We start from the raw sequence: 20,217 nt of genomic DNA, 5'->3' as shown, positions 1-20,217 counted from the left end.
CATGTTTTTTCTGTGGGTTAGACAGCATATATATTAGCAGAACAACGTATTCAGTAGTACATTAACCATGCAATCCATGCTGTTGTTTAAGTCTGAGTATCTTCAATATGGCCGTGCATCCGGGTAACTGACCAAATCGCGATGTAAGTGGAACCCTCTATACAGGATTGTGGCCTTCATGAGTTATGACTTTACTATGTTCTTTATGACAATTAATGATTTTACTTGACTCATTTGTGCTGCAACATGTTTATATAAAGGCAGAGATGATCAGTTTTGCTACTCTATAAATGGTTGTCGACTGACTGAAGGCCTGAGGGCATCTCTCTGCAGGCTGCAACAACATACTTGTCCTCACTGTTCATGCAGTTCACAAATGAAAAATAGTTTACTTCTGCCAGCGAACAGAAAAACTTGATTTCTTTTTTCTTCTGCTCTCTCTTTCTCTTTCTCTCTCTGCTGCTTTCCATAAATAAAAAAAAAACATGCACAATAGGATATACCAACACATCAGTCCTGTATAATGTGTGGTTTTCTTTCTTCCTGCTGCACAAGCAAAACAGGTGAAATGTGAAAGCTAGTAAGAGGGAATGTCAACATCACTCTTCAACCATTTATAATTAAGTTCTTTATTGTTTTACAAATATTAAGTTATCCACAAAATAAAATAACTTATATACTCAAACTTAAAAAAATTATACAATTTAAAATAAAAAATGCATATTATCGCTCTCACCCCGCACAGTATTTCGTGTCAGTCATTTTCTCCAGAATAATTGGTCTAAATGTGCAAACAATCAAACTAAATTAACATTTACCGGAACTCAACTCTGACAACTCAAAATTCAACTGACTCGGTATATTTTTACAAATGCATTCTTGATGTTTTGGCTTATATTTTAACATGAGAAAAATCACACAAATAAATAAATACAACAACAAAGCAAAACAGAAGAACATAAAATTAGCAGATCGAAACAAACAAAAAATATTTTTTCTTCTTTCATTATGGGAAAAAGTTTAAAATTACTAAATGATAAATGATATCATTGTTCCCTTTAAAATGTATTGCGTAATTAGGATTTATTTTCAGAAGATAAAAAGCTTATTGTATGCGTAATTATTATTGATCAAAGAAATGATTTTTGCAGAAACTTTTTGCAGAACAGTTATTTTCATCAAATATCCAGTGATATTTTACTACTTTATATAAGACTACAAGCAATCTGAAAAGATGCTGAAACAACTTGCTGAATGTCTGAACAGTTGTGTCACCTGAAGAATGAGCTGGCAGAAATTGAGCTAATTTATTTTTATATAAAGTTTGGTGAGTCGAGGGGACCTATAGCTACCACATTATGGGTGTGGTGATCAGGATGTGATTATACATCTGTCTAAATATCTACTGACTGACATTAAAAGCTCTGGTGAATATGTTCCTGTTACGGTGAACAGAGGCACAGCCAACAGTTTGCAGGGAAACAACATACAAGCATCTGTAGAGGTTTAGTCCAGCTTCTTCCATAAATTTAGTCTCTTCAGATCCTTTTTACAATCCGTCTTTCATGAGATCAGTCCATATCCATGTAACAGTGTTGTCCTTTCCGCTGGTCACCAGGACTGATCCACAGCTTGCAATCCATTCATTTGACTGTGCTTCAAAAGCCTTTGAAGACCAGTCTACATTTTTACCAGCATTAAAGTGGTTATATGTACAATCACTGGAAATTTAAACAAGACATGCTGGCCTTTTTGGATTGATATTAACTGGTATATGATACCGCATTTTTACTCAGAGTTTATTTGTTAAACTCTTCTGATAAATGGCTCTGTGCAAAGGTATATGAAACATCATGGATGTACTATCTATCTATCTGTCTATCTATCTATCTATCTATCTATCTATCTATCTATCTATCTATCTATCTATCTATATATATATATATATATATATATATATATATATATATATATATATATATTAGTTATATATTTCTATACATATATATATATATATATTTCTCTTCTTTAAGTACCGGAATCCCATGCGTCTGCTTGGTGCTATATTACAGGACTAGGAGCCATTGATGTCTCTGAAAACTGAAATAAAACAAACACCACGTAGTGTCGATGAGTGCTCTGTTGGCAATATACTCAACAATATATTCATATTCTTAATTTATTTAAATTAAAAATACTTTCTGAAATAATATGCAGTGCAAGTCCAAAGTCAGTCTGAAATCTTGTGCTTGGACTCATGCAGTGTGCAAACACGAGCACACTTCTCTAGCACTCAATTCGTCTCAGTCTGCTTTTGTGCTTTCCATTCGAAACGAACGGAAATGGCAGTCCAATGCAAAAGGAAGGGATTTCTCAGTCTTTCCCTACGTTTAATGTCTCTTTTTGTACATAGATGATTGCTTATTTCATTTGCAGACACTGACCCACTCTGTTATCCTGCACTCCTCGCACACCACGTAACAGCACCAGTGGAACTTGCAATTGCAGCGTTCGCTGCGAGTCTGCTGTAAGATGTTGTGGCCCCGGCCACAGCACAAGCTCTCACAGTTGTCCATTCCCTGGCTGGTCTTGTTACAGATCCGGCCCTGCGTCCCGGCAGAGTCCGACCCAGGGTCCCTCTCGCAGAAATCCGGGGACTTCTCAAAGTAGACCAGATCGTTGGCGTTGGCTCTCCGGCGGTGTGTCGGGTGGGCGTGCTCCACCTGACCCGTGTTTCTGTTGTGGGCTTTGATTAGCGTGGCGATGTTGAAGCGTTCCTTCAGCAGCGAGCCCACCGTTCTGAACTCTGGAGTCACCTGCCAGCAGGTCTTGAGCTGACAGCTTCCTGATGTGCCATGGCATTTGCATTTCCTCCTCATGTGGTCCACCACAACCTGCACACAAGCAAAACAGATGAAGAAGATGTTAATATCTGGAAACCGCAGAATCTGGACCATAGTTGGCAATCTAGACCTTGCGATGCGATGACTAAAGCTCCTGCATTAGCGAAAAATCATCAGAGCCACTATTAGATGAATCACTGATTTGTGATGAATGGAAAATTATACAGATATTAATAGATGAGTCAATGACATTTAAGAGCGTACACATTAAGGAAAATTAGATTTAAAAGGTTATTTTAATGTATTTTTTAGAAGTCTTTTGATTTTCATAACATGGAAACATGATGGACCATGTTGCATATATTACATATGTGAAAAATGATTCCTCAATCATCTATTCCTGCCACCTTTAACTACAGAAACTTCAAAATTTTAACTCAGAAGGTATGAGTTGTACATGCCATTTTTAAAAATGACATCTATGAGAATTTAAAGGAACACTCCACTTTTTTTGGAAATAGGCTCATTCTCCAACTCCCCCCGAGTTAATAAATTGAGTTTTACCATTTTGAAATCCATTCAGCCGTTCTGTTCTGGCGATATCACTTTTAGCATAGCTTAGCATAGATCATTGAATCCTATGTGACCAACACAGCATCGCGTTCAAAAATGACCAACGAGTTTCGGTATTTGTCCTATTTAAAACTTGACTCTTCTGTAATTATATTGTGTACTAAGATTGGTGGAAAATGTAAAGCTGCAATTTTCTAGGCCGATAAGATTAGGAACTACACTCCCATTCCGGTGTAATCGTCAAAGAAGCTTGCTGCCATAATATGGACGCAGCAGGCACAGTAACGTCACGCAGCACCTGAAGTTCGGTCACAATTTCAAAAAGCCGGTCACATTGGCAGTTACCTAGCTGGGAACTAATTTCAGGCCTGCTGCGCGGTAAATAAATTTATTAAGCTTATTTAGTTTTCATGAGGTGCTGTAAGAGTCCTTTCTATATATTAGTTCCCGTTTGTTTTGTTTTGTTTACTGCATGTTGGTTGGACCGCATGACTTAACTTGCCAATGAGCTTGTTGCTTTACATTTAAATGGCTGGTTATCATTTCCTAGAGCATTTTGTAGTGCGCTTTTAGAGTTTCTTTGAATTCATCCACCTCCCCAGCTCCACCTGTGTAGATCTGCTACGGGTTATTATATATGCAATTAGTGCAGCAGCAGCATGTCTTAAATACTCAAAGCACCATATCGGCATATGTACGGGCAGTAGCAAGTTCCTGTACTTGCTTTGCAGCAGCAGCAATAATCAATCAACAGCAATCCAGCAGCATAGCAGATTTATTCCGCCAAGACCAAATGCATTAACATTGTCATATCCATTACCATGCTAAACTTTTACATTAGAAAATAATCATTATGCCAAAATATACTTAAAATGGTTTTAAAAAGTTTATTTGTGACCCTGGACCACAAAACCAGTCTTAAGTCACTGGGGTATATTTGTAGTAATAGCCAAAAATACATTGTATGGGTCAAAATTCTAGATTTTTCTTTTATGCCAAAAATCATTAGGATATTAAGTAAAGATCATGTTCCATGAAGATTTTTTGTAAAATTCCTACTATAAATATATCAAAATGTAATTTTTGATTAGTAATATGCATTGTTAAGAACTTAATTTGGAGAACTTTAAAGGTGATTTTCTCAGTATTTTGATTTTTTTTGCACCCTCAGATTCCAGATTTTCAAATAGATGTATCTCGGCCAAATATTGTCCTATCCTAACAACCATATATCAATAGAAAGCTTATTTATTGAGCTTTCATATGTTGTATACATCTCAGTTTTGTAAAATTTAACCTTATGACTGGTTTTGTGGTCCAGGGTCACATTTATAAAATCTGAGCAGTTATACCACGCTGACATTTTTGACTTTATGCACACCAAAAACGAAAAAAATCAAAACATCAAAATAAATTTTAATTCATAAACTAAAAACATGCACATCCTAGAAGAGATATATTCAAGTCAGTATACACAACATGCACTTTTATTGTAGTTTTAAACAAACTAATATATCCAGATGAAAAAATGGTTCTGTTATTGACAGAGATTTATTCAGTCTAGTATTACTCATGCACTTTTTCCATGTTCCACCACATGACATGTCAGAGTTGGAGATGAGGATGCCCTGCTCACAAGTTCAGACCTCCCATTCTCTCAACAATGCACTCATCTGTCATCACCAGCTATAAACTTTTAGATCCAATTACCAAGAGGAAGAGGGGCCACCCTCACTACTGACAGATGCCCCAGCACCCACCCATATCAACAACACAAGCGCAAACATTAAGGTTTAGCAATCCCACATTTCACACTGTCTCAGGCTTCCTAGCACTCACCGCGGGACAAAACACAGTTTGAACATCTTTAGAGATAAGTCGAGTTTTGTCTGTCAAAACTTGACGGATTAGGTTTCACTGTACAAAATGAAGCTGCGCTATTTCACGTCACTCAGCCATGGCTTGTGTTTTTCTTTCTTGAGTTTTGGAGTGGCGTCACCATCCAGTACATAGTTTTTGAGATGACTTAAAACAACTTTTCAATCCTCCAGGGCCACGGCCTGCTAAAACCAAATGTTCTGACATTCAGCGGACAACTGTTGCCATTCACCTTGAGTCGAAGGTCACTTTCAGCAGTTGTCAAAAGCAGACATCTCCCATCCCTGAAGATTGTGAATTCTTCAGGCTATACGGTTTGCATGCCAGAGGGTTCTATTTCAAGCTCTTAGCCACCATAGGTGCGCATGCAAATGGGGCAGGTCTGTTTTATATGAATGGGCTCAAAGAGTAAAGAGACAGATATGAAACAGATATCACACCCTTACTGAAGCCAAAGATAACAACGATCAATCACAACAGTACACCCACAATGGCAAATCAGGCACTACAAAACTGTTTTCACAAAACACCAGAATTTCAGGCTGATCTCGCTCCGTCTGAGGTGAACACCTCAGTGGCACTCAGATTAACCCTCGGTACGGCATAAACAAGGATTAACCCTGTATAGGCACCAGCATTTTCATAATTCCAAGGTCATTGTTTTGAGAGACTTCAGCCTTCCAAAAGGAAACCAAATCAGTTCCCTGAGGGCCGATGCAGTGCGGGTACAGACAAATAAGGATATTCAAATCCTATCGCTTTGAGTGCAGAGAACCTGACGGGAATTTAAATGTCTCACCTCCAGCAGTTAGGAAGTGGATCTGCCTGCTCTTGCCATGTGCAGCCCATGCTGAGGAAGCTACAGGGTTGGGATGGAAGATTGTATGGTCTGATTACTCTTCTTCCTCCTCTGCCTGGACTCGGCACCTAAGGGCAGGAGCGGCGTGGGTTCGCAACAGCGGAGGAAGCGAGGAAGAGACAGGAAGTGCTCTCTTGGAAGCTGCCGCCCTGCTTAAGTGACAACAGGATAATCTATCGGGTGTGTGGAGAGGTGGAGCGTCTGACTGAAGCCTGGCAGATCGTCTAGCCTGAGGAGCTACAGATGAAGTGCAGGAAGCGTAGCTCATTCTTACGTCTGCTATGAACAGATTAACAACCTTAAAGTAAAGCCTGTCAAGCCTCTGTACTGCCCTGCTGGCACAGAATGAAACTTGTGAAACTATAAGCTTTATCGAAACATTTGTTTTATTCAACGTATCTTACAGTTTCTATAGGGGTACAGGGCTTCCTATGCAAAGGAACCACAAGCAATCGCAGGATGTTTTGGAAATGTGAAGAGAGTGTCAGCCCAGAACAAACCTAAAGGCATATTTCAACCTTAAAGGGAGCAACAGCTGAACTGTCCTTGGCAGATTTGCAGAGGAAGAAGAGTTGCAGATATTCATCAGCATTTGATGTGTGCGGCAACATGTGCTTCTCCAAAAGCTACAGTAACACAGCAGAAGCCACTATAAATGAATCTTCAAGCAAAACACATTAGGGCCTATAAATTTGCACATTTTCTTTTCCGACATGCAGTGGATGTGAATGTTTTGAAGAGTGTGCTGTAATTTCATTGGTGCAGAGCAAATTGAGAGCCACATCTGGGCCACTTTAATTGAAGAAAAAGTGAGACAGGCTCGCCCATAAACTGGCACCAGACTGAGATCAAGTAAAACACATTGGTTGCACATTTGGACCACAGGCAGAATACAGCAAAACAGTTGCACAACCCCTTAAGTCGGATGCTTTTTTCTTCACAATAAATCAAAAAAGGAAGTAAGGACATTGTTGAAGGAGACTGCCACAGATATTGAGAAATTGTTGAATGCAGTTGTTATTTTTGTTTTCTTTGTGCACAAAAAGTGTTCTCATAGCTTCATAAAATTACGGTTGAACCACTAATGTTACATGGACTATTTTATCTATTTTATTTCTGGGTCTTGAATGTGGTAGCTTTGTTGCTGTCTGTGTAGGGTCAGAAAGCTCTCGAATTTCATCAAAAATGCCTTAATTTGTGTTCTCAAGATGAACAAAGGTCTTACGGTTTGGAACTTGGAAATGAGAGTGAGTTCTTAATGACAGAATTTCCATTTTTGAGTAAACTATCCCTTTAATACAATCCAGTATTTTCACGCACACTATTAAACTGAAACAGCATTTGCAACACATTTAACGTTCTTAATATGCTGCATTTCTGAGTGGGACTTTGTTTTTCACTCAGATTTCATTAGAGGGAAAAATGTTAGCAAAAATGTAAATTTTACAAGTGAGAAAGTTATTACATTTTGATAAAAAAAAAGGTCTCTTACTATTTTCCATTACAGAGTTACATATGGTAAAATTTCTCCAGATTTTCCTTATATAAATGAATATATAAAATCAAATGGGTATAATATTTAATTCTTACCACATACTTAACACAAGAACAAACTTCCCTCTTCTTTTACAATTAACCAGTGCATGTTATTTAAAAGAAACATTACTTTCAAATAGCTAATTAAATTAATGTTTCTTTAATCATTTAAAATGTTTATAAAGTACATTTCAAACACCAGTTGAATTTAGTGAATCATTCCTGTTTATTCCTCTTAAAAACATGCTCTGGGTTAGTCTCTTGTGCACTCTTCTTCTTTGTCTTTTCTGCAAAATATAAGTGCGCTTTTTCTCAACACATGAAACAAATCATGAAACAATGATTTGTTTCATGTGTTCAGAAAATGAACACTTATATTTTATTATTTCAAACAATAATGATTTGTTTCATGTGTTCAGAAAAGAGCACACACATTTTATTTGTGCATTTAATTAATTCAGTTCTAAATAAAATACACATTTAAATAAATAAATGCAGTAATATACTTGATGCCACTATCTATAGAAACTCCCAATGAGGAAATGCATTACAGCCTTCCAATGTAGTACAGAATTGCCATATGGCAATATGGCTGTTTTCCTTTCCGTTGAAGAGTTTCCACATGGCAGTGTTCATATTCCTTCAATTTTATGTAAAACTATTCCAGATAAAGTTGATCTGAGAACAAAAGCATCTATGTATGAAATCTAGATGTCCAGAGAACAGCACAGCCTGAGAAGCACTACAGCAAGCACCACTTTTTGGGTGATACAGGTACCGCTGTAGAGAAAATGGCTTAAAAACAATATTACTAGTTTCTGCAACATAGGCTCATTGGAAATGCATGCCTTTACATACATTTCTGCAAACCTAAAAAAAACGCAGGTATATTTAGGAATCACTGCAGTTTCCAGTTGAAATTAACACTAGAAGCAGTAAAACTTTTATTCCTTTTCACACAAAATATAATTTACACAGAGTTTTGATTAATAAATCCTAATTTTCACGATAGAGCATTAAAGGAGAAGTCCGGTGTGATATTGACCTAAAGTGTGTTGAATCATGATACCGAGTGTGAACTTACCCTTCATAGCTCATCTCGGCTTGTCCACTGCAGTCCGAAATCTGGCGCTAGTTAGCCGATGCTCACAACAGGTTGTCAATGAGGGTGAATAGGGCATCGGACTAGTCATGTAAATAAATCACTGTTTTACACCATTTACGAGGCACAAAGTAGCTCCACACTTCATTGGTAGACTTCCAAGGGCCCTGACATTTAAAACGAGACACTGAGAACTTTGAAAAAGCACTGGTAGTTTATTTACAAGAAGATTTATACAGACATTCCCCTTAGTAAAATTACCGGTCGCCGCCATCTTGAATTTAATCACGATAAGTCGAGTGACGAGCAGGAAGGAAACTACAACCTGATAAGTTGATAACCTGATAAGTTCCTTCCTGCTCGTCACTCGACTTATCGTGACTAAATTCAAGATGGCGGCAGCCGGTAATTTTACTAAGGGGAATGTCTGTATAAATCTTCTTGTAAATAAACTACCGGTGCTTTTTATGAGTTCTCAATGTCTCTTTTTAAATGTCAGGGCCCTTGGAAGTCTACCAATGAAGTGTGGAGCTACTTTGTGCCTCGTAAATGGTGTAAAACAGTGATTTATTTACATGACTAGTCCGATGCCCTATTCACCCTCATTGACAACCTGTTGTTAGCATCGGCTAACTGACCCCAGATTTCGGACTGCAGTGGACAAGCCGAGATGAGCTATGAAGGGTAAGTTCACACTCGGTATCATGATTCAATACACTTTAGGTCAATATCACACCGGACTTCTCCTTTAACCTTTAGCGACACACCCCAGATATTTGAAATCTGAACAGCTGCAATACGTATCTCAAGCAGTGTAATAAAAACGCAGCCTGTACCAACGTAATAAAAACGTGCCAAGGTCACGTATTGAACGTGTGTTTTAGCGCCACTCTCTGGACATTTCACTTTGAAACTGACCTGAAACGCGCAGTTAGGTACGTAATTACGGTGTTGCAGAAATCTATGTAGAGGCAGGTAATTCCAATGAGCCTGGGTTGCATTTCTTTAAAGTCTGTCCTTTAATTCTAACAATGCAATTTCTTCTCATTTTTGTGAATGAATAATGTAAAGGAAAAACTGAAAGGTCAATTTTATTGTAGTCTGTATGCCAGTCCAAAAATCAGGAACATATTAGTGTCACCACAGACAGAGACGATCGTGTGTGGAGCACTTTTTTGTTGAGGGCTTTGCAGTCGCAGTAAGACACCGTTAGGTACAAGATGTAGGACAAAATGATGACAGGGTGCCTGACAACATGATCCTCCATCTAATGGCTCGTGATGAATTGCTGAATGAGTATTGCTCGGTTCCTTTGATGTTTTAGAGGAGGCGTTCCACCAAAACCTCAATGTCCCAACACACGTCTTCATTAAAGTCTCGGATAGATGCGTGACCAGACTGTGATGCATTTGGTCAATTAAACAAGTTTACATTTAAATCATGTAAATCATGCATATTGTATACAGGAAAGAAATGTAGAGGAAATGTCACTAATACTTTAAGGTCAAAACATTGTTCTTACAAACTGTGTTTCTGTACCGTCTCCTGGCCTTTGCTTGCTTTGCTCTAAAAGTAGAAACACCGCCTGGCTTTCCAACCGGTCTTCATTGAGTGGAAGGAGCTCCAATGAAAACATGCAAAAAATAATTTACAACCCCACTAGACGTTGCCATGTAATCGGCAACTACTGCAAACATAAAAACATGCCCTGTTCTTTTTGCCCTGCCGGTCCACACGGTATTGCCAGAAGCAGTGAATGGCAAATACTAAAACAATACAATTAAATCGATTCTCTTCATGCAGTTTCCTTTTTTTTCTTCCCTCTGCGTTGCCCTGGCCAGTGACAGACTGTTTAAAAGTTGTATTTGGGGAAGGAAGGGCGAATGTCTTTCTACTTCCCGCTGTGTTTGATGTCTAAAATCTTTTGCTGGCTTTAAACATCTGTTTCCAAATAGCCAGCAGCCACTAATTAGAGCTTTTAACAAGACTGAACGTCGTGAGAACCAGAGGGTGGGCATGAGGCGACATGTACATCCCAGTAAAGTCACTACATTCCTCGACAAGCGACTACCTTTCCCGGGGAGGGAGGTGGGGAGGTGAGGGAATACTGGGTCGCAAACCTTGCAAATAAAAAAGCTCTGTAATACAGACCCTGTCCCGGACAGGACCCCTACGTCACATCCCCCATCTGCCAAAATGAAGGGACCCAACTGCCAAAGACAATGGGCTCAGCAGAGAAAAACATAAATATATCATGAAAAAATGAGTTGAATTAAAGATGGAAGGTTTTGTAATTGTTCTTTCTCATCTCGCTGACACTGCCTCGAGAAAACCTGCCAACAGTAACATATTTCGGTAGCAGCAAAGTTTCTGTCTATCTTCTTTCTGACAATCGGGTTCGATGCCAAATAGGCTTACTGGCAGAAGCAGAAGAAATATTCCTGAACAATGGCGTCTCTCTGTACATCACACCCTCGCTGGCAGCTTGATCAAACGCCACACCTCCTAATTGAGCTTCTCAGACAGAAATCCAGAACTTCCAGCATCCTTTATAGATCATCCAATATAAATAACAATTAATCAGTTTAGAAACTGATAACAATGAGGATCCTTTGAAGTGTCATCTCTGAGTCCAAGAATGGGTGACTTTTGCCAATGATCATGATAATTACAATAATTAATCATGGAAACTCTGACATAATACATCAGTAACAACAATTCTAGAAATACCAATTTTACAGTCTCTAGAACAATGTATTTGAGCTTACAGAGCAAGACAGAATTGGTCATGAGAATTAGTAGAAGTACTCTAGATGGCAAACACGGCTACTATCTGTTACTTTATTTGGGACTGACCAAGTATGTTTTGTCTGAATAATCAAGGGAGCCAGCAAACTGATGGGACGATACAGAGACAAATTATAGAAGAGGAAGCAGCAAACAATGAACAATCTGCAACTCTGTCTGTGTGAACCTGCCACTGAAGCCCATCTGAGCTTATCATGGTCATTTACACTTCAGCTCTGTACCGTCCTGATAAAGAGTGACAACAGATTAATCCATGATGATATCTTACCTCCCACGTCTAGAATGCACAGATGATGAGCTGTCATTGTGTGAGGAGCTGCCACACCAAAAGCACTTCTAATACTGAAGTTACAAGCAATAGTGCAACTCTTAAGATCAGTAGAGCATGTACCCAGGGCCATTGCTTTGATTCCCAGGGAATGCATAAACTTGTTAAAATGTATCTCTTGAATGCAATGAAAGCTTCTATGGATAAAAGTGCCTGCCAAATTTAAAATGTTTCCTCAGGATTACAAGACGTGGTGGTTTATAAGAGTAAAAATAGTACAAACACTTCTAATCCAAGTTGAAAATAAGTTTCAGCAAACACTGTCTAATTCCTACACTAAGTACTGACTGAAATGACATTTAAGTGTTGTGAAGTAATGCCAACAACCAAACTGAGTGCCCTCAACCACCGAATCAGCCAATAGTGGGCCTGCAAGAGTAATATGACAGGAATGACATTACACTATGCATGCAAGACTTGTTTCAACTAAGTTTATTCACTTAACTTTCATGATCTTATGGACTTTTGGACGTAAACTTATGCACACTCACATGCGCACTCTCTTATTTGAAGTTAAAGGATTATTTCACTTCCAAAATAAAAAAAATCCTGATAATTTACTCACCCCCATGTCATCCAAGATCTTCATGTCTTTCTTCAATCGTAAAGAATTTTTTTTTTTTTTAGAGAAACCATTCCAGAATTTTTCTCCATATTGTGGACTTCAATGGTGCTCAACAGATTGAAGGTTAAAAATGCAGCTTCAAAGGGCTCTACATGATCCCACAGAGGAATAAGGGTCTTATAAAGCGAAACAATTGGTTTTTTTCAAAAAAAATATTACAGTTTAAATACTTTTTACCCTGAAATGCTCATCTTGTGTAGCTTTGCGATGCACATGAGTACTCATGCACTGCGGTTAGGGCAAGTCAAAAAATTCCCATCTCATTTTCTCCGATTTTGAAGTTGGAGGAGAATATGAGATGGAAGTTTTTTGACATTTTAAGAAAATGACAGATTGTTTCGCTAGATAAGACCCTTAGTCCTCGTGTGGCATTATTTAGAGCTCTTTAAAGCTGCACTGAAACTGTATTTTTAACTTTAAATTTTTTTTTTTTAAACGGTCCAGGATTTTTCTCCATATAGTGGGCTTCAATGATGCTCAACGGATTGAAAGTTAAAAATGCGGTTTCAGTGGAGCTTCAAAGAACTCTAAACGATCCCAGCTGAGGAATATGTGTCATAGCAAACGATCATTCATTTTCTCAAAATGTCAAAAAACTTCCATTTCGTTTATTCCTACAACTTCAAAATCTGAGAAAATTATATTTTTCAACTGTATTGATGCACTCATGCGCATCGCAAAGCTACACAAAATGAGCATTTGAGGTTAAAAAGTATATAAATTGTAATTCTTTTTAATTAATTTTTTTTTAGAAAATGGCAGACCGTTTCTTTAGATAAGACCCTTATTCATCGGCTGGGATCATGTAGAGCTCTTTGAAGCTGCACTGAAATTGCATTTTTAACTTTCAATAAGTTGAGCACCATTGAAGTCCACTATGTGGAGAAAAATATTGGACAGTTTTTCTCAAAAAATAAATAAATAAATAATTTGCAACTGAAGAAAGAAAGACATGCATATCTTGGCATGGGGGTGAGTAAATTATCAGGAAATTTTTATTCTGGAAGTGGAGTAATCCTTTAACAATAACTACCGTTGCTGTTAGACTGTGCTATTTTGCAAAATAGTAACTCACATGAGTTAAATTTATAATATGTATATATATTTACAAAAGAACATTTCAGTAAAATGTAAGTTATGCATAATGGACGTTCAGGGGAAAAACATTTGCAGTAAAGCAACATTAAATAGCACAAGCGAACTATCTCTCCACATGAGATTCTTTGAGAAAATTATCTACCAGTGCAACAATGAAATAACTAACAGAGGCAGTGGAAAAAGTGCTAAACCCAAGCTGTCCACATGTGTACTTTTTCACCTCATCTGTTAGTTGTTGCACTGTTGTAGTGATAGCTCTGTAAACATTTTTTTCCCCAAATGCTTAGTAGTTGCTGTCACTCCAGTGAAAAAAAATAGTCTAATTCTGTCTGTGTCTGTGTTTGTCTACACAATGCAGTCATCTTACAACACCTAACTAGGTTAGGATACCCTTTCCAGCTCTCTTACATAATTTAAGAAAATAATTTAAGAAGTCTATGAACAATTGTGCAACATCTGCTGAGTGATCCTAAACGCGGATATACATAAAGAACCAGTGAAAAGTTTGGACATGTTTCTCACGAGCTTAATGCAACTGTGATCAATATGCTTATGTCTGAAACTAGTTTTGTAGAAAAAAATAGTAGTGCCTATATATAAGAAGTAAACATACAGAAGTAAACATATTTCTCGGATGGGGGACACTTAAATATAAAGGTTCTTTAAAGGGTTCTTTACAGCGAAGCCATAGAAGAAACATTTTTAGTTCCACAAAGAACCATTCAGTCAAAGGTTCTTTAAAGAACCATCTCTTTCTTACCTTTTTAAAATCTAAAGAACCTTCTTTTGCCACAAAGAACCTTTTGTGAAACAGAAAGGTTCTTCAGATGTTAAAGGTTCTTTATGGAACTATTTAGACAAAAAAGGTTCTTCTATGGCAACGTGAAGCCCCTGTATTTTTAAGAGTGGACTTGGACTGCAAAGTGAAGAAAAAGCAGCAAACAAGTGGCCAGATAACAGCTCTGGATGCTTCTCATGAAGTTGGAAAAATATCTAGAGTTTTTAAAGATGTTATCAAAGCAAAGAGTAATGAATCTAAAAGAAATAAATCTGTTCTGATGACTTTTGTTCTGTAACAACCTGCATGAATAAAAATAAATGCCATTTTTACTATAGCAGTGCCTATTTGTTTTCTTTATGAAACACAAATAACAAGTAATGACTCAGAGAGGCCATTAGGATCCATCAGTTTTTACCTTATCCACGTCTTGTTATTCATCTCAGTGCATTTAGCTTAACTGCTCTACAGTGCCACTAATCTTGCTCTTATTATCTAATTAGTACAACACAGGCAAAGAGACAACACCACGATCCCTTACATCACACATTGCCACCAGGAGGGACTCACTGATCAAAGGCAACACCAGGGAAGGCATATTTTGATAAAGCTTAAATGCCTTTTAAACATTCCCAAATCCAAAGATAACACGTTTCAGAGAAGCACATGTTTGCTTTTGCTCGAGTGGAGTTATTGCTCATTTAAGTGTTTTGCTGTTGGTAGGTGGTTCAGGGGGGTGCGTGGAGATTCATGAGAGCACCTAATTGAGCATAGACGGGGCACCGGCTCGTGCGTTTACACGAAGGCAGGAGCCCAGGCAAAAAGTTCAACAAGCCTCTCGCAATGCCAGGGCCTCGCTTTAGAAAAACCAACGATCGCACGACTCGGGGAACACACAAACACAAATGTTTCGCTTGGCAAAACGGACAGGGGTGAAGCTTTCAAGAGCACAGCTGCAACATGAGCGTCCCTTCATGTTTAACCGCCGCTCGGAGGAAATCTGTAGCTTCTAGGTACATCAAAAGGAGGAACTCAACCACTATTGTCTCCTATAGAACATGTGACACGGTTATAGTATCTCAGTAGAAAAGAAGCGCTCATCTTTGAACACCGCGTTTTAACGCACCTTAAAAGGGAGCGTAAGTTGATCCCTATGCACTCTTTGGAAATGCAATCCAACACTGCTGATTCATTCAGGCTTAGTGTCACACATCACACACACACACACACAGCCAACATAACGCCGTCTCTCACCTGCCTGCCAACTTTGTTGTTATGAAGTCTCATCCTGGAGTGAATGTCTCTGTATGTCTCACGGGAGTCTAGGAACTCCTTGGAAAAGCGTTCCCCAAACTCTACGTTGGGACTGCAGCCGCCCCATTCCCAGGAGTCCTGGGGGCCGAGAGCGTCGGCAGGAAAGTGTTCCATCACGCCGTGCACCATGCCTTTACCCCGGTTGATGGCCTCCAGCTGGAGACGGTTGAGTTTGATCCTAAACGCCTCCTCGTCTCCTCTGCGTTTCTCGTCACAGCCGCAGGCCTTCAGCTTGCCCATGGCGCAGGCATTGGACACAGCGTGGACCACACCGGCCGCTGCGATGGCATACGCAAACGCGCTTTCTCTGAAACCTGCCAAAGAGACAATACAAGGGATTATTCAAGCAAGCCTCGCTCAAACATTGTCTGTCCACTTCGCCCCTGGAATTGTTCTCTCTGTCCTTTGTGGAGAAGATCGCTATCGCATCCGAGGAGAAACCGCACGAGCCCTGATGTTTGACAGCAGTACCAGTATAGTCCTTCGCACAACAAGCAACAGAAAGACCTCACAGGGCAAAGCCAGTGAATGCAGAGCTGCGCTTAAGCATCCAAAGCATGCACATGCAGGAACAATGGAGAAGGTGTGGAGGGCTCTGGTTTGCGTGGCTAAGCACAGACATGCTCATCTGTGCACAGGCTCTACGTTGAGCTCAAAAACGTGGCTGCAATTAACCTGGCTACCGTTAGTGGCTGTTTGATCTGTGCTAATCACATGCCGCTCATCTGGATTTCAGCTCTCATCCGCTGCGCTCTTTATTGGACCTGAAGTGTGGCAGGCTTTAAGGCTTTCCAACAAGAGTTAAGAAATGCATTCGAGCACATGAGAGCCACATGTAGCAGTAGCAAGTTATGTTGTTGTTCTTGTATAAGAATATTTAATTACAGTGTTTTTTTGCTCTCCAGGGTTTCGGGAGTGAAGTAGGTGCTTGCACGTGCTAAAGGCTTGTTGAAAACTAATGGTCTCAAACAATAATAAACGGAGGTCTCATAAAAGCAGACTCTCCTGAATCACTTTCAGGGACAGATGGGGAATTAAAGAAGGCCATGCTCAGGAACATGAAAGAGCTCATAAAGACTAACTAGTTTATAGTTCCTCCTGCCTGCTAAAATCAAAGGGCACTCCTTCAGCATGAAAAATACCCACTTAAGTATACATATAAAATTCCTGTTTTATATATATAAAAATATAAGTCTGGGAAACGTCAAAGATCTGAAAAAAATATGAATATATGAAAACATTTAAAAATGAAAGTCTATTAAATTACTTGTGTGCCATTTAAATGAACAAAAATCTAAAAGCATATTAATCTCTCTCTAATTAGACAGATGTACAAAATTAGTATTTTTAATTATTAAATCTTTAAAAGAAAAAAGATTTATGTGCCTGGTTAATATCAAAGATCAGAAAGAAAGCTGAAATTTCTATATTATCATTTAAATATTACAAAAATGAAAGCTCAGCATGGTTAATGTGAAATATTTTGACATAATATGTATGTATAAAAAGAGTTCATTACTTTTGCGTCTTTCATATAAAATTGTAGCTGTTTAAATCGTTTTTTGTTCTAGTTAAATCATCAAAAGGAAAAAAAAAAAAAAACTCAGTCTGGTTAATGTCAAAGATCTGAAAGAAACTCTAAAAATATGAAAGCTTATTACTTCGGCATGACTGAATGTCTACATTCATATGCATTTGTGTGACCACTAAAGTTGGTTTATTGTAAATGATCATTCAAGAGCAACTGAAAATTCCAAGTTTGAACAAGTTTTAAACTGGTCATGACCCCATGTCTACCACTTAAAAAGCGTGTTTAATGCAGATTGGGGCTTGTCTTATTAGGCCTCTAAATGCAGCCCCGCCTCACCTCCGTGTCCCGTTTTGTCCATCTCTGGCGATTACAAATGACTAATGAGCCTTAAGACTTAAATCAGGTGTGAAGCAGTCAGTGTCTGGAATTCACAGTGTTTTCCAAAAACGCTTGCTGATGGCAGAGCTGCCCTTGGGGCTCACAGCAAAGATCTGAGATAGCTGAATGATGTTCAATTGATCATTTCAAAACACTCAGGAACTCACACCTATTAACCCACCCACCCACAGTGACATACACACTCACGCAGAGGAGACCTGCATGCTGAGATACACACTTGCGCGCACAAACACGACACCAGCCGGTGCTGCTTTTTTTTCCGTGCAATCCTCTCATGATTCTATGGGGGGCAAACGGCACTTAGGCGCAGCCAGAAGACACGGACATGGAAATGCTGTTTTAGATTTCCTTCCAAGCCAATGAAAGACCTGGAACAAATCAATCTAACAAATAATTTAAAGTGAGAGGCACGCCCGGCTGCGCTGATGGTGGAGGAAGTGGGAAAATGAATTAAAGATTGAAGGAAACTGTCACTTTGGGTTACAGAAACTAACTAAACAGGTTTATGCTTTTGCCACTGAGGGTTGGGAAAATGCTGAAAGCAAATTCACAGCACTTGCACTGGCACAGAGTAAAATGCATTAGCTGGCCAGGGAAGCCCTTTTGCAGGATATTTACATCCACTCTTTAAGTGATATAGGCCTATGACTGATAAAGCTTTCCTACTATCAGACTTCTATGTGTGTCTGCAATATACAAACTTCAAAGATTGATTTACCCAATATGGATCAGTTTCTAGCTCGCCAAATTTAGATGTTGTTTAGCATGTTACTAAAGTACAGATATCAAAGTTACTTGAAATTCAGTTTTTGTACGTCCACACATTGGTCCAATGAAAAGCACAGATTAAAAAACAAAAACAAATCAAAGTGTTCACAAACTAAAAAAGTCACTATGTTCATTTTGTTGCTTACCCCTGCTGAAAACAACACTCTCATAGGGGATCTTGTTTCTGGTCTCCAGACTTGAGCAGTTCCAGCGGTGTCCTCTGAACTGATGCTGGCACTCATGAATGGCGATCTGGATGCCCTGTATGGCTGAGGCTGTCACATCTGGATTTCTCATACATACGTCCAGCTGTTTCTTTGTCAGGCCGGGCAGGGTCAAACACACCGTGTTGGCATTGAGAATGGGGTCAAAGGGGATCTTTAGTCCTAGGATCTCATTTGAGTCTGCCCTAGAAGAGAGAATGAAACCTTATCATGTATCTAAATACATCTGCACAGAAAAAAAGTTTTTCATAAAGAGGTAATAAATAATAAATAACGTGTTCTTTTGCATTGTTTAAGTGTTTATTATATACAAAGATCCTTTATTACCAGGTCATACAAAACTGCGGTGGCACATATTAAAGTGACAAAAGTACCCCTGAGGAGCCTAATGCTCATGGCTAATACAAAATACACCATGTGCTTGAAATAGATACCCTATACAACAAATGAAGCTGGTTTGAGACAATTACAAATGAGTTTATATTACAAATAGCAGTACATGTAAGAAAAGTTATGTGAAAGTATATATAAGCAACTACAAACGTACTACTACACTGCAAACTACCTGTACAGTGTAATAACATTTAAGGGAAATGCAAATCAAGTAATAAACTGCAAACAAACTATAAGTGGTTCACTAATAGGTAAATGAAGCTCTGGTAAAGCCAAATATTTATTAGCAAAAATGTTCAAATCTATCAATAAACAAACAGTACAAATAGTTTAGTTACATTACAAAAGTGAAAACAAAACTACCCTAAAACACTTTTCTCAAAGATGCAAAACCAAAAACGGATGTACAAAACTTTAAAAACAAGTCTTAGGATGCGCGCAAGTATAGAATATCATGGCAGTTCATTTACTGTATGTTCCTGAGCAATAATAAATATTCACGTGCAGAAACGAATGCAGAAGTTTCAATTTGACACGAAACAACTGAGCAAGTTCTTACCTTTGAACTAGAAGCGACGCCAAAGCCAGAGAACAGAAGAGTCGAAATAAAAAGTAATCCATGCTGCTGCTGGTGCTCTTCTGCAAAACTCTTTCACAACAACTCTTCAGCCTGAGGAGAAGATCCGTCCAATACGCGCACAGCTTTCCAGCGATCAGCTTGAGATCGTCCAAATCTGACGAAAAATCAAATGATGCTGAAGAGTGCCAAGCGCTGTCGTGATACCTCATTCATGAAATCACTTCACAACTTTTCTGCCGGAGCTATCAGTTTGAGCTTTCAGAATGAATGAAAACGCGAGCCGACGCTGTGAGGATCCGCTGAGATATCATCTGACACAAGACACTCATGTACACATCAGTACTCAGACTGAGCTATCTACTGTCTTCAGGACTTCTGATGTTTGCCTTATCTTGATGGCACTCAGACTACACTTAACTCTCTGCCAGCCCACCTCTACGTCAGCGCACACACACACACACACACACACACACACACACACACACACACACACACACACACACACACACACACACACACGGAGCAGACTGCTGTACAGGACAAGTGCCTCATTAGACAAATCCCGATTGAACCGATAAAC

At 38.8% G+C, this 20,217-nt stretch overlaps 1 protein-coding gene across 1 annotated transcript; it reads right to left on the bottom strand.

Annotated features, from left to right (window-relative positions):
• Positions 1-735: 735 nt before the first annotated feature.
• On the bottom strand, positions 736-19,991 carry wnt10a (wingless-type MMTV integration site family, member 10a). Its single transcript, XM_073845353.1, has 4 exons — positions 19,617-19,991; positions 18,587-18,849; positions 15,683-16,056; positions 736-2,894 (listed from the first exon to the last, which is right to left on the bottom strand). The coding sequence occupies exons 1-4, from the start codon at positions 19,844-19,846 to the stop codon at positions 2,427-2,429; spliced, it is 1,335 nt and encodes a 444-aa protein (XP_073701454.1). The 5' UTR covers positions 19,847-19,991; the 3' UTR covers positions 736-2,426.
• Between the last annotated feature and the right edge of the window lie 226 nt (positions 19,992-20,217).

The sequence above is a fragment of the Garra rufa genome, chromosome 8, assembly GCF_049309525.1.
Source record: "Garra rufa chromosome 8, GarRuf1.0, whole genome shotgun sequence".
In the NCBI taxonomy this organism is placed as follows: Eukaryota; Metazoa; Chordata; class Actinopteri; order Cypriniformes; family Cyprinidae; genus Garra; species Garra rufa.
Note: the sequence above shows the minus strand (reverse complement) of the source record. Positions and strands in the feature narration are given on the sequence as shown.

Bases quoted from the DNA above. Each gene is read 5' to 3' on its own strand.
- wnt10a (XM_073845353.1), bottom strand. From the start codon at position 19,846: ATGAGGTATCACGACAGCGCTTGGCACTCTTCAGCATCATTTGATTTT. The intron at 18,850-19,616 runs GTAAGAACTTGC...TCTCTCTTCTAG, and splicing joins GCGTCGCTTCTAGTTCAAAG to GGCAGACTCAAATGAGATCC. The intron at 2,895-15,682 runs GTGAGAGACGGC...GCTTGTGTGCAG, and splicing joins ACAACAAAGTTGGCAGGCAG to GTTGTGGTGGACCACATGAG.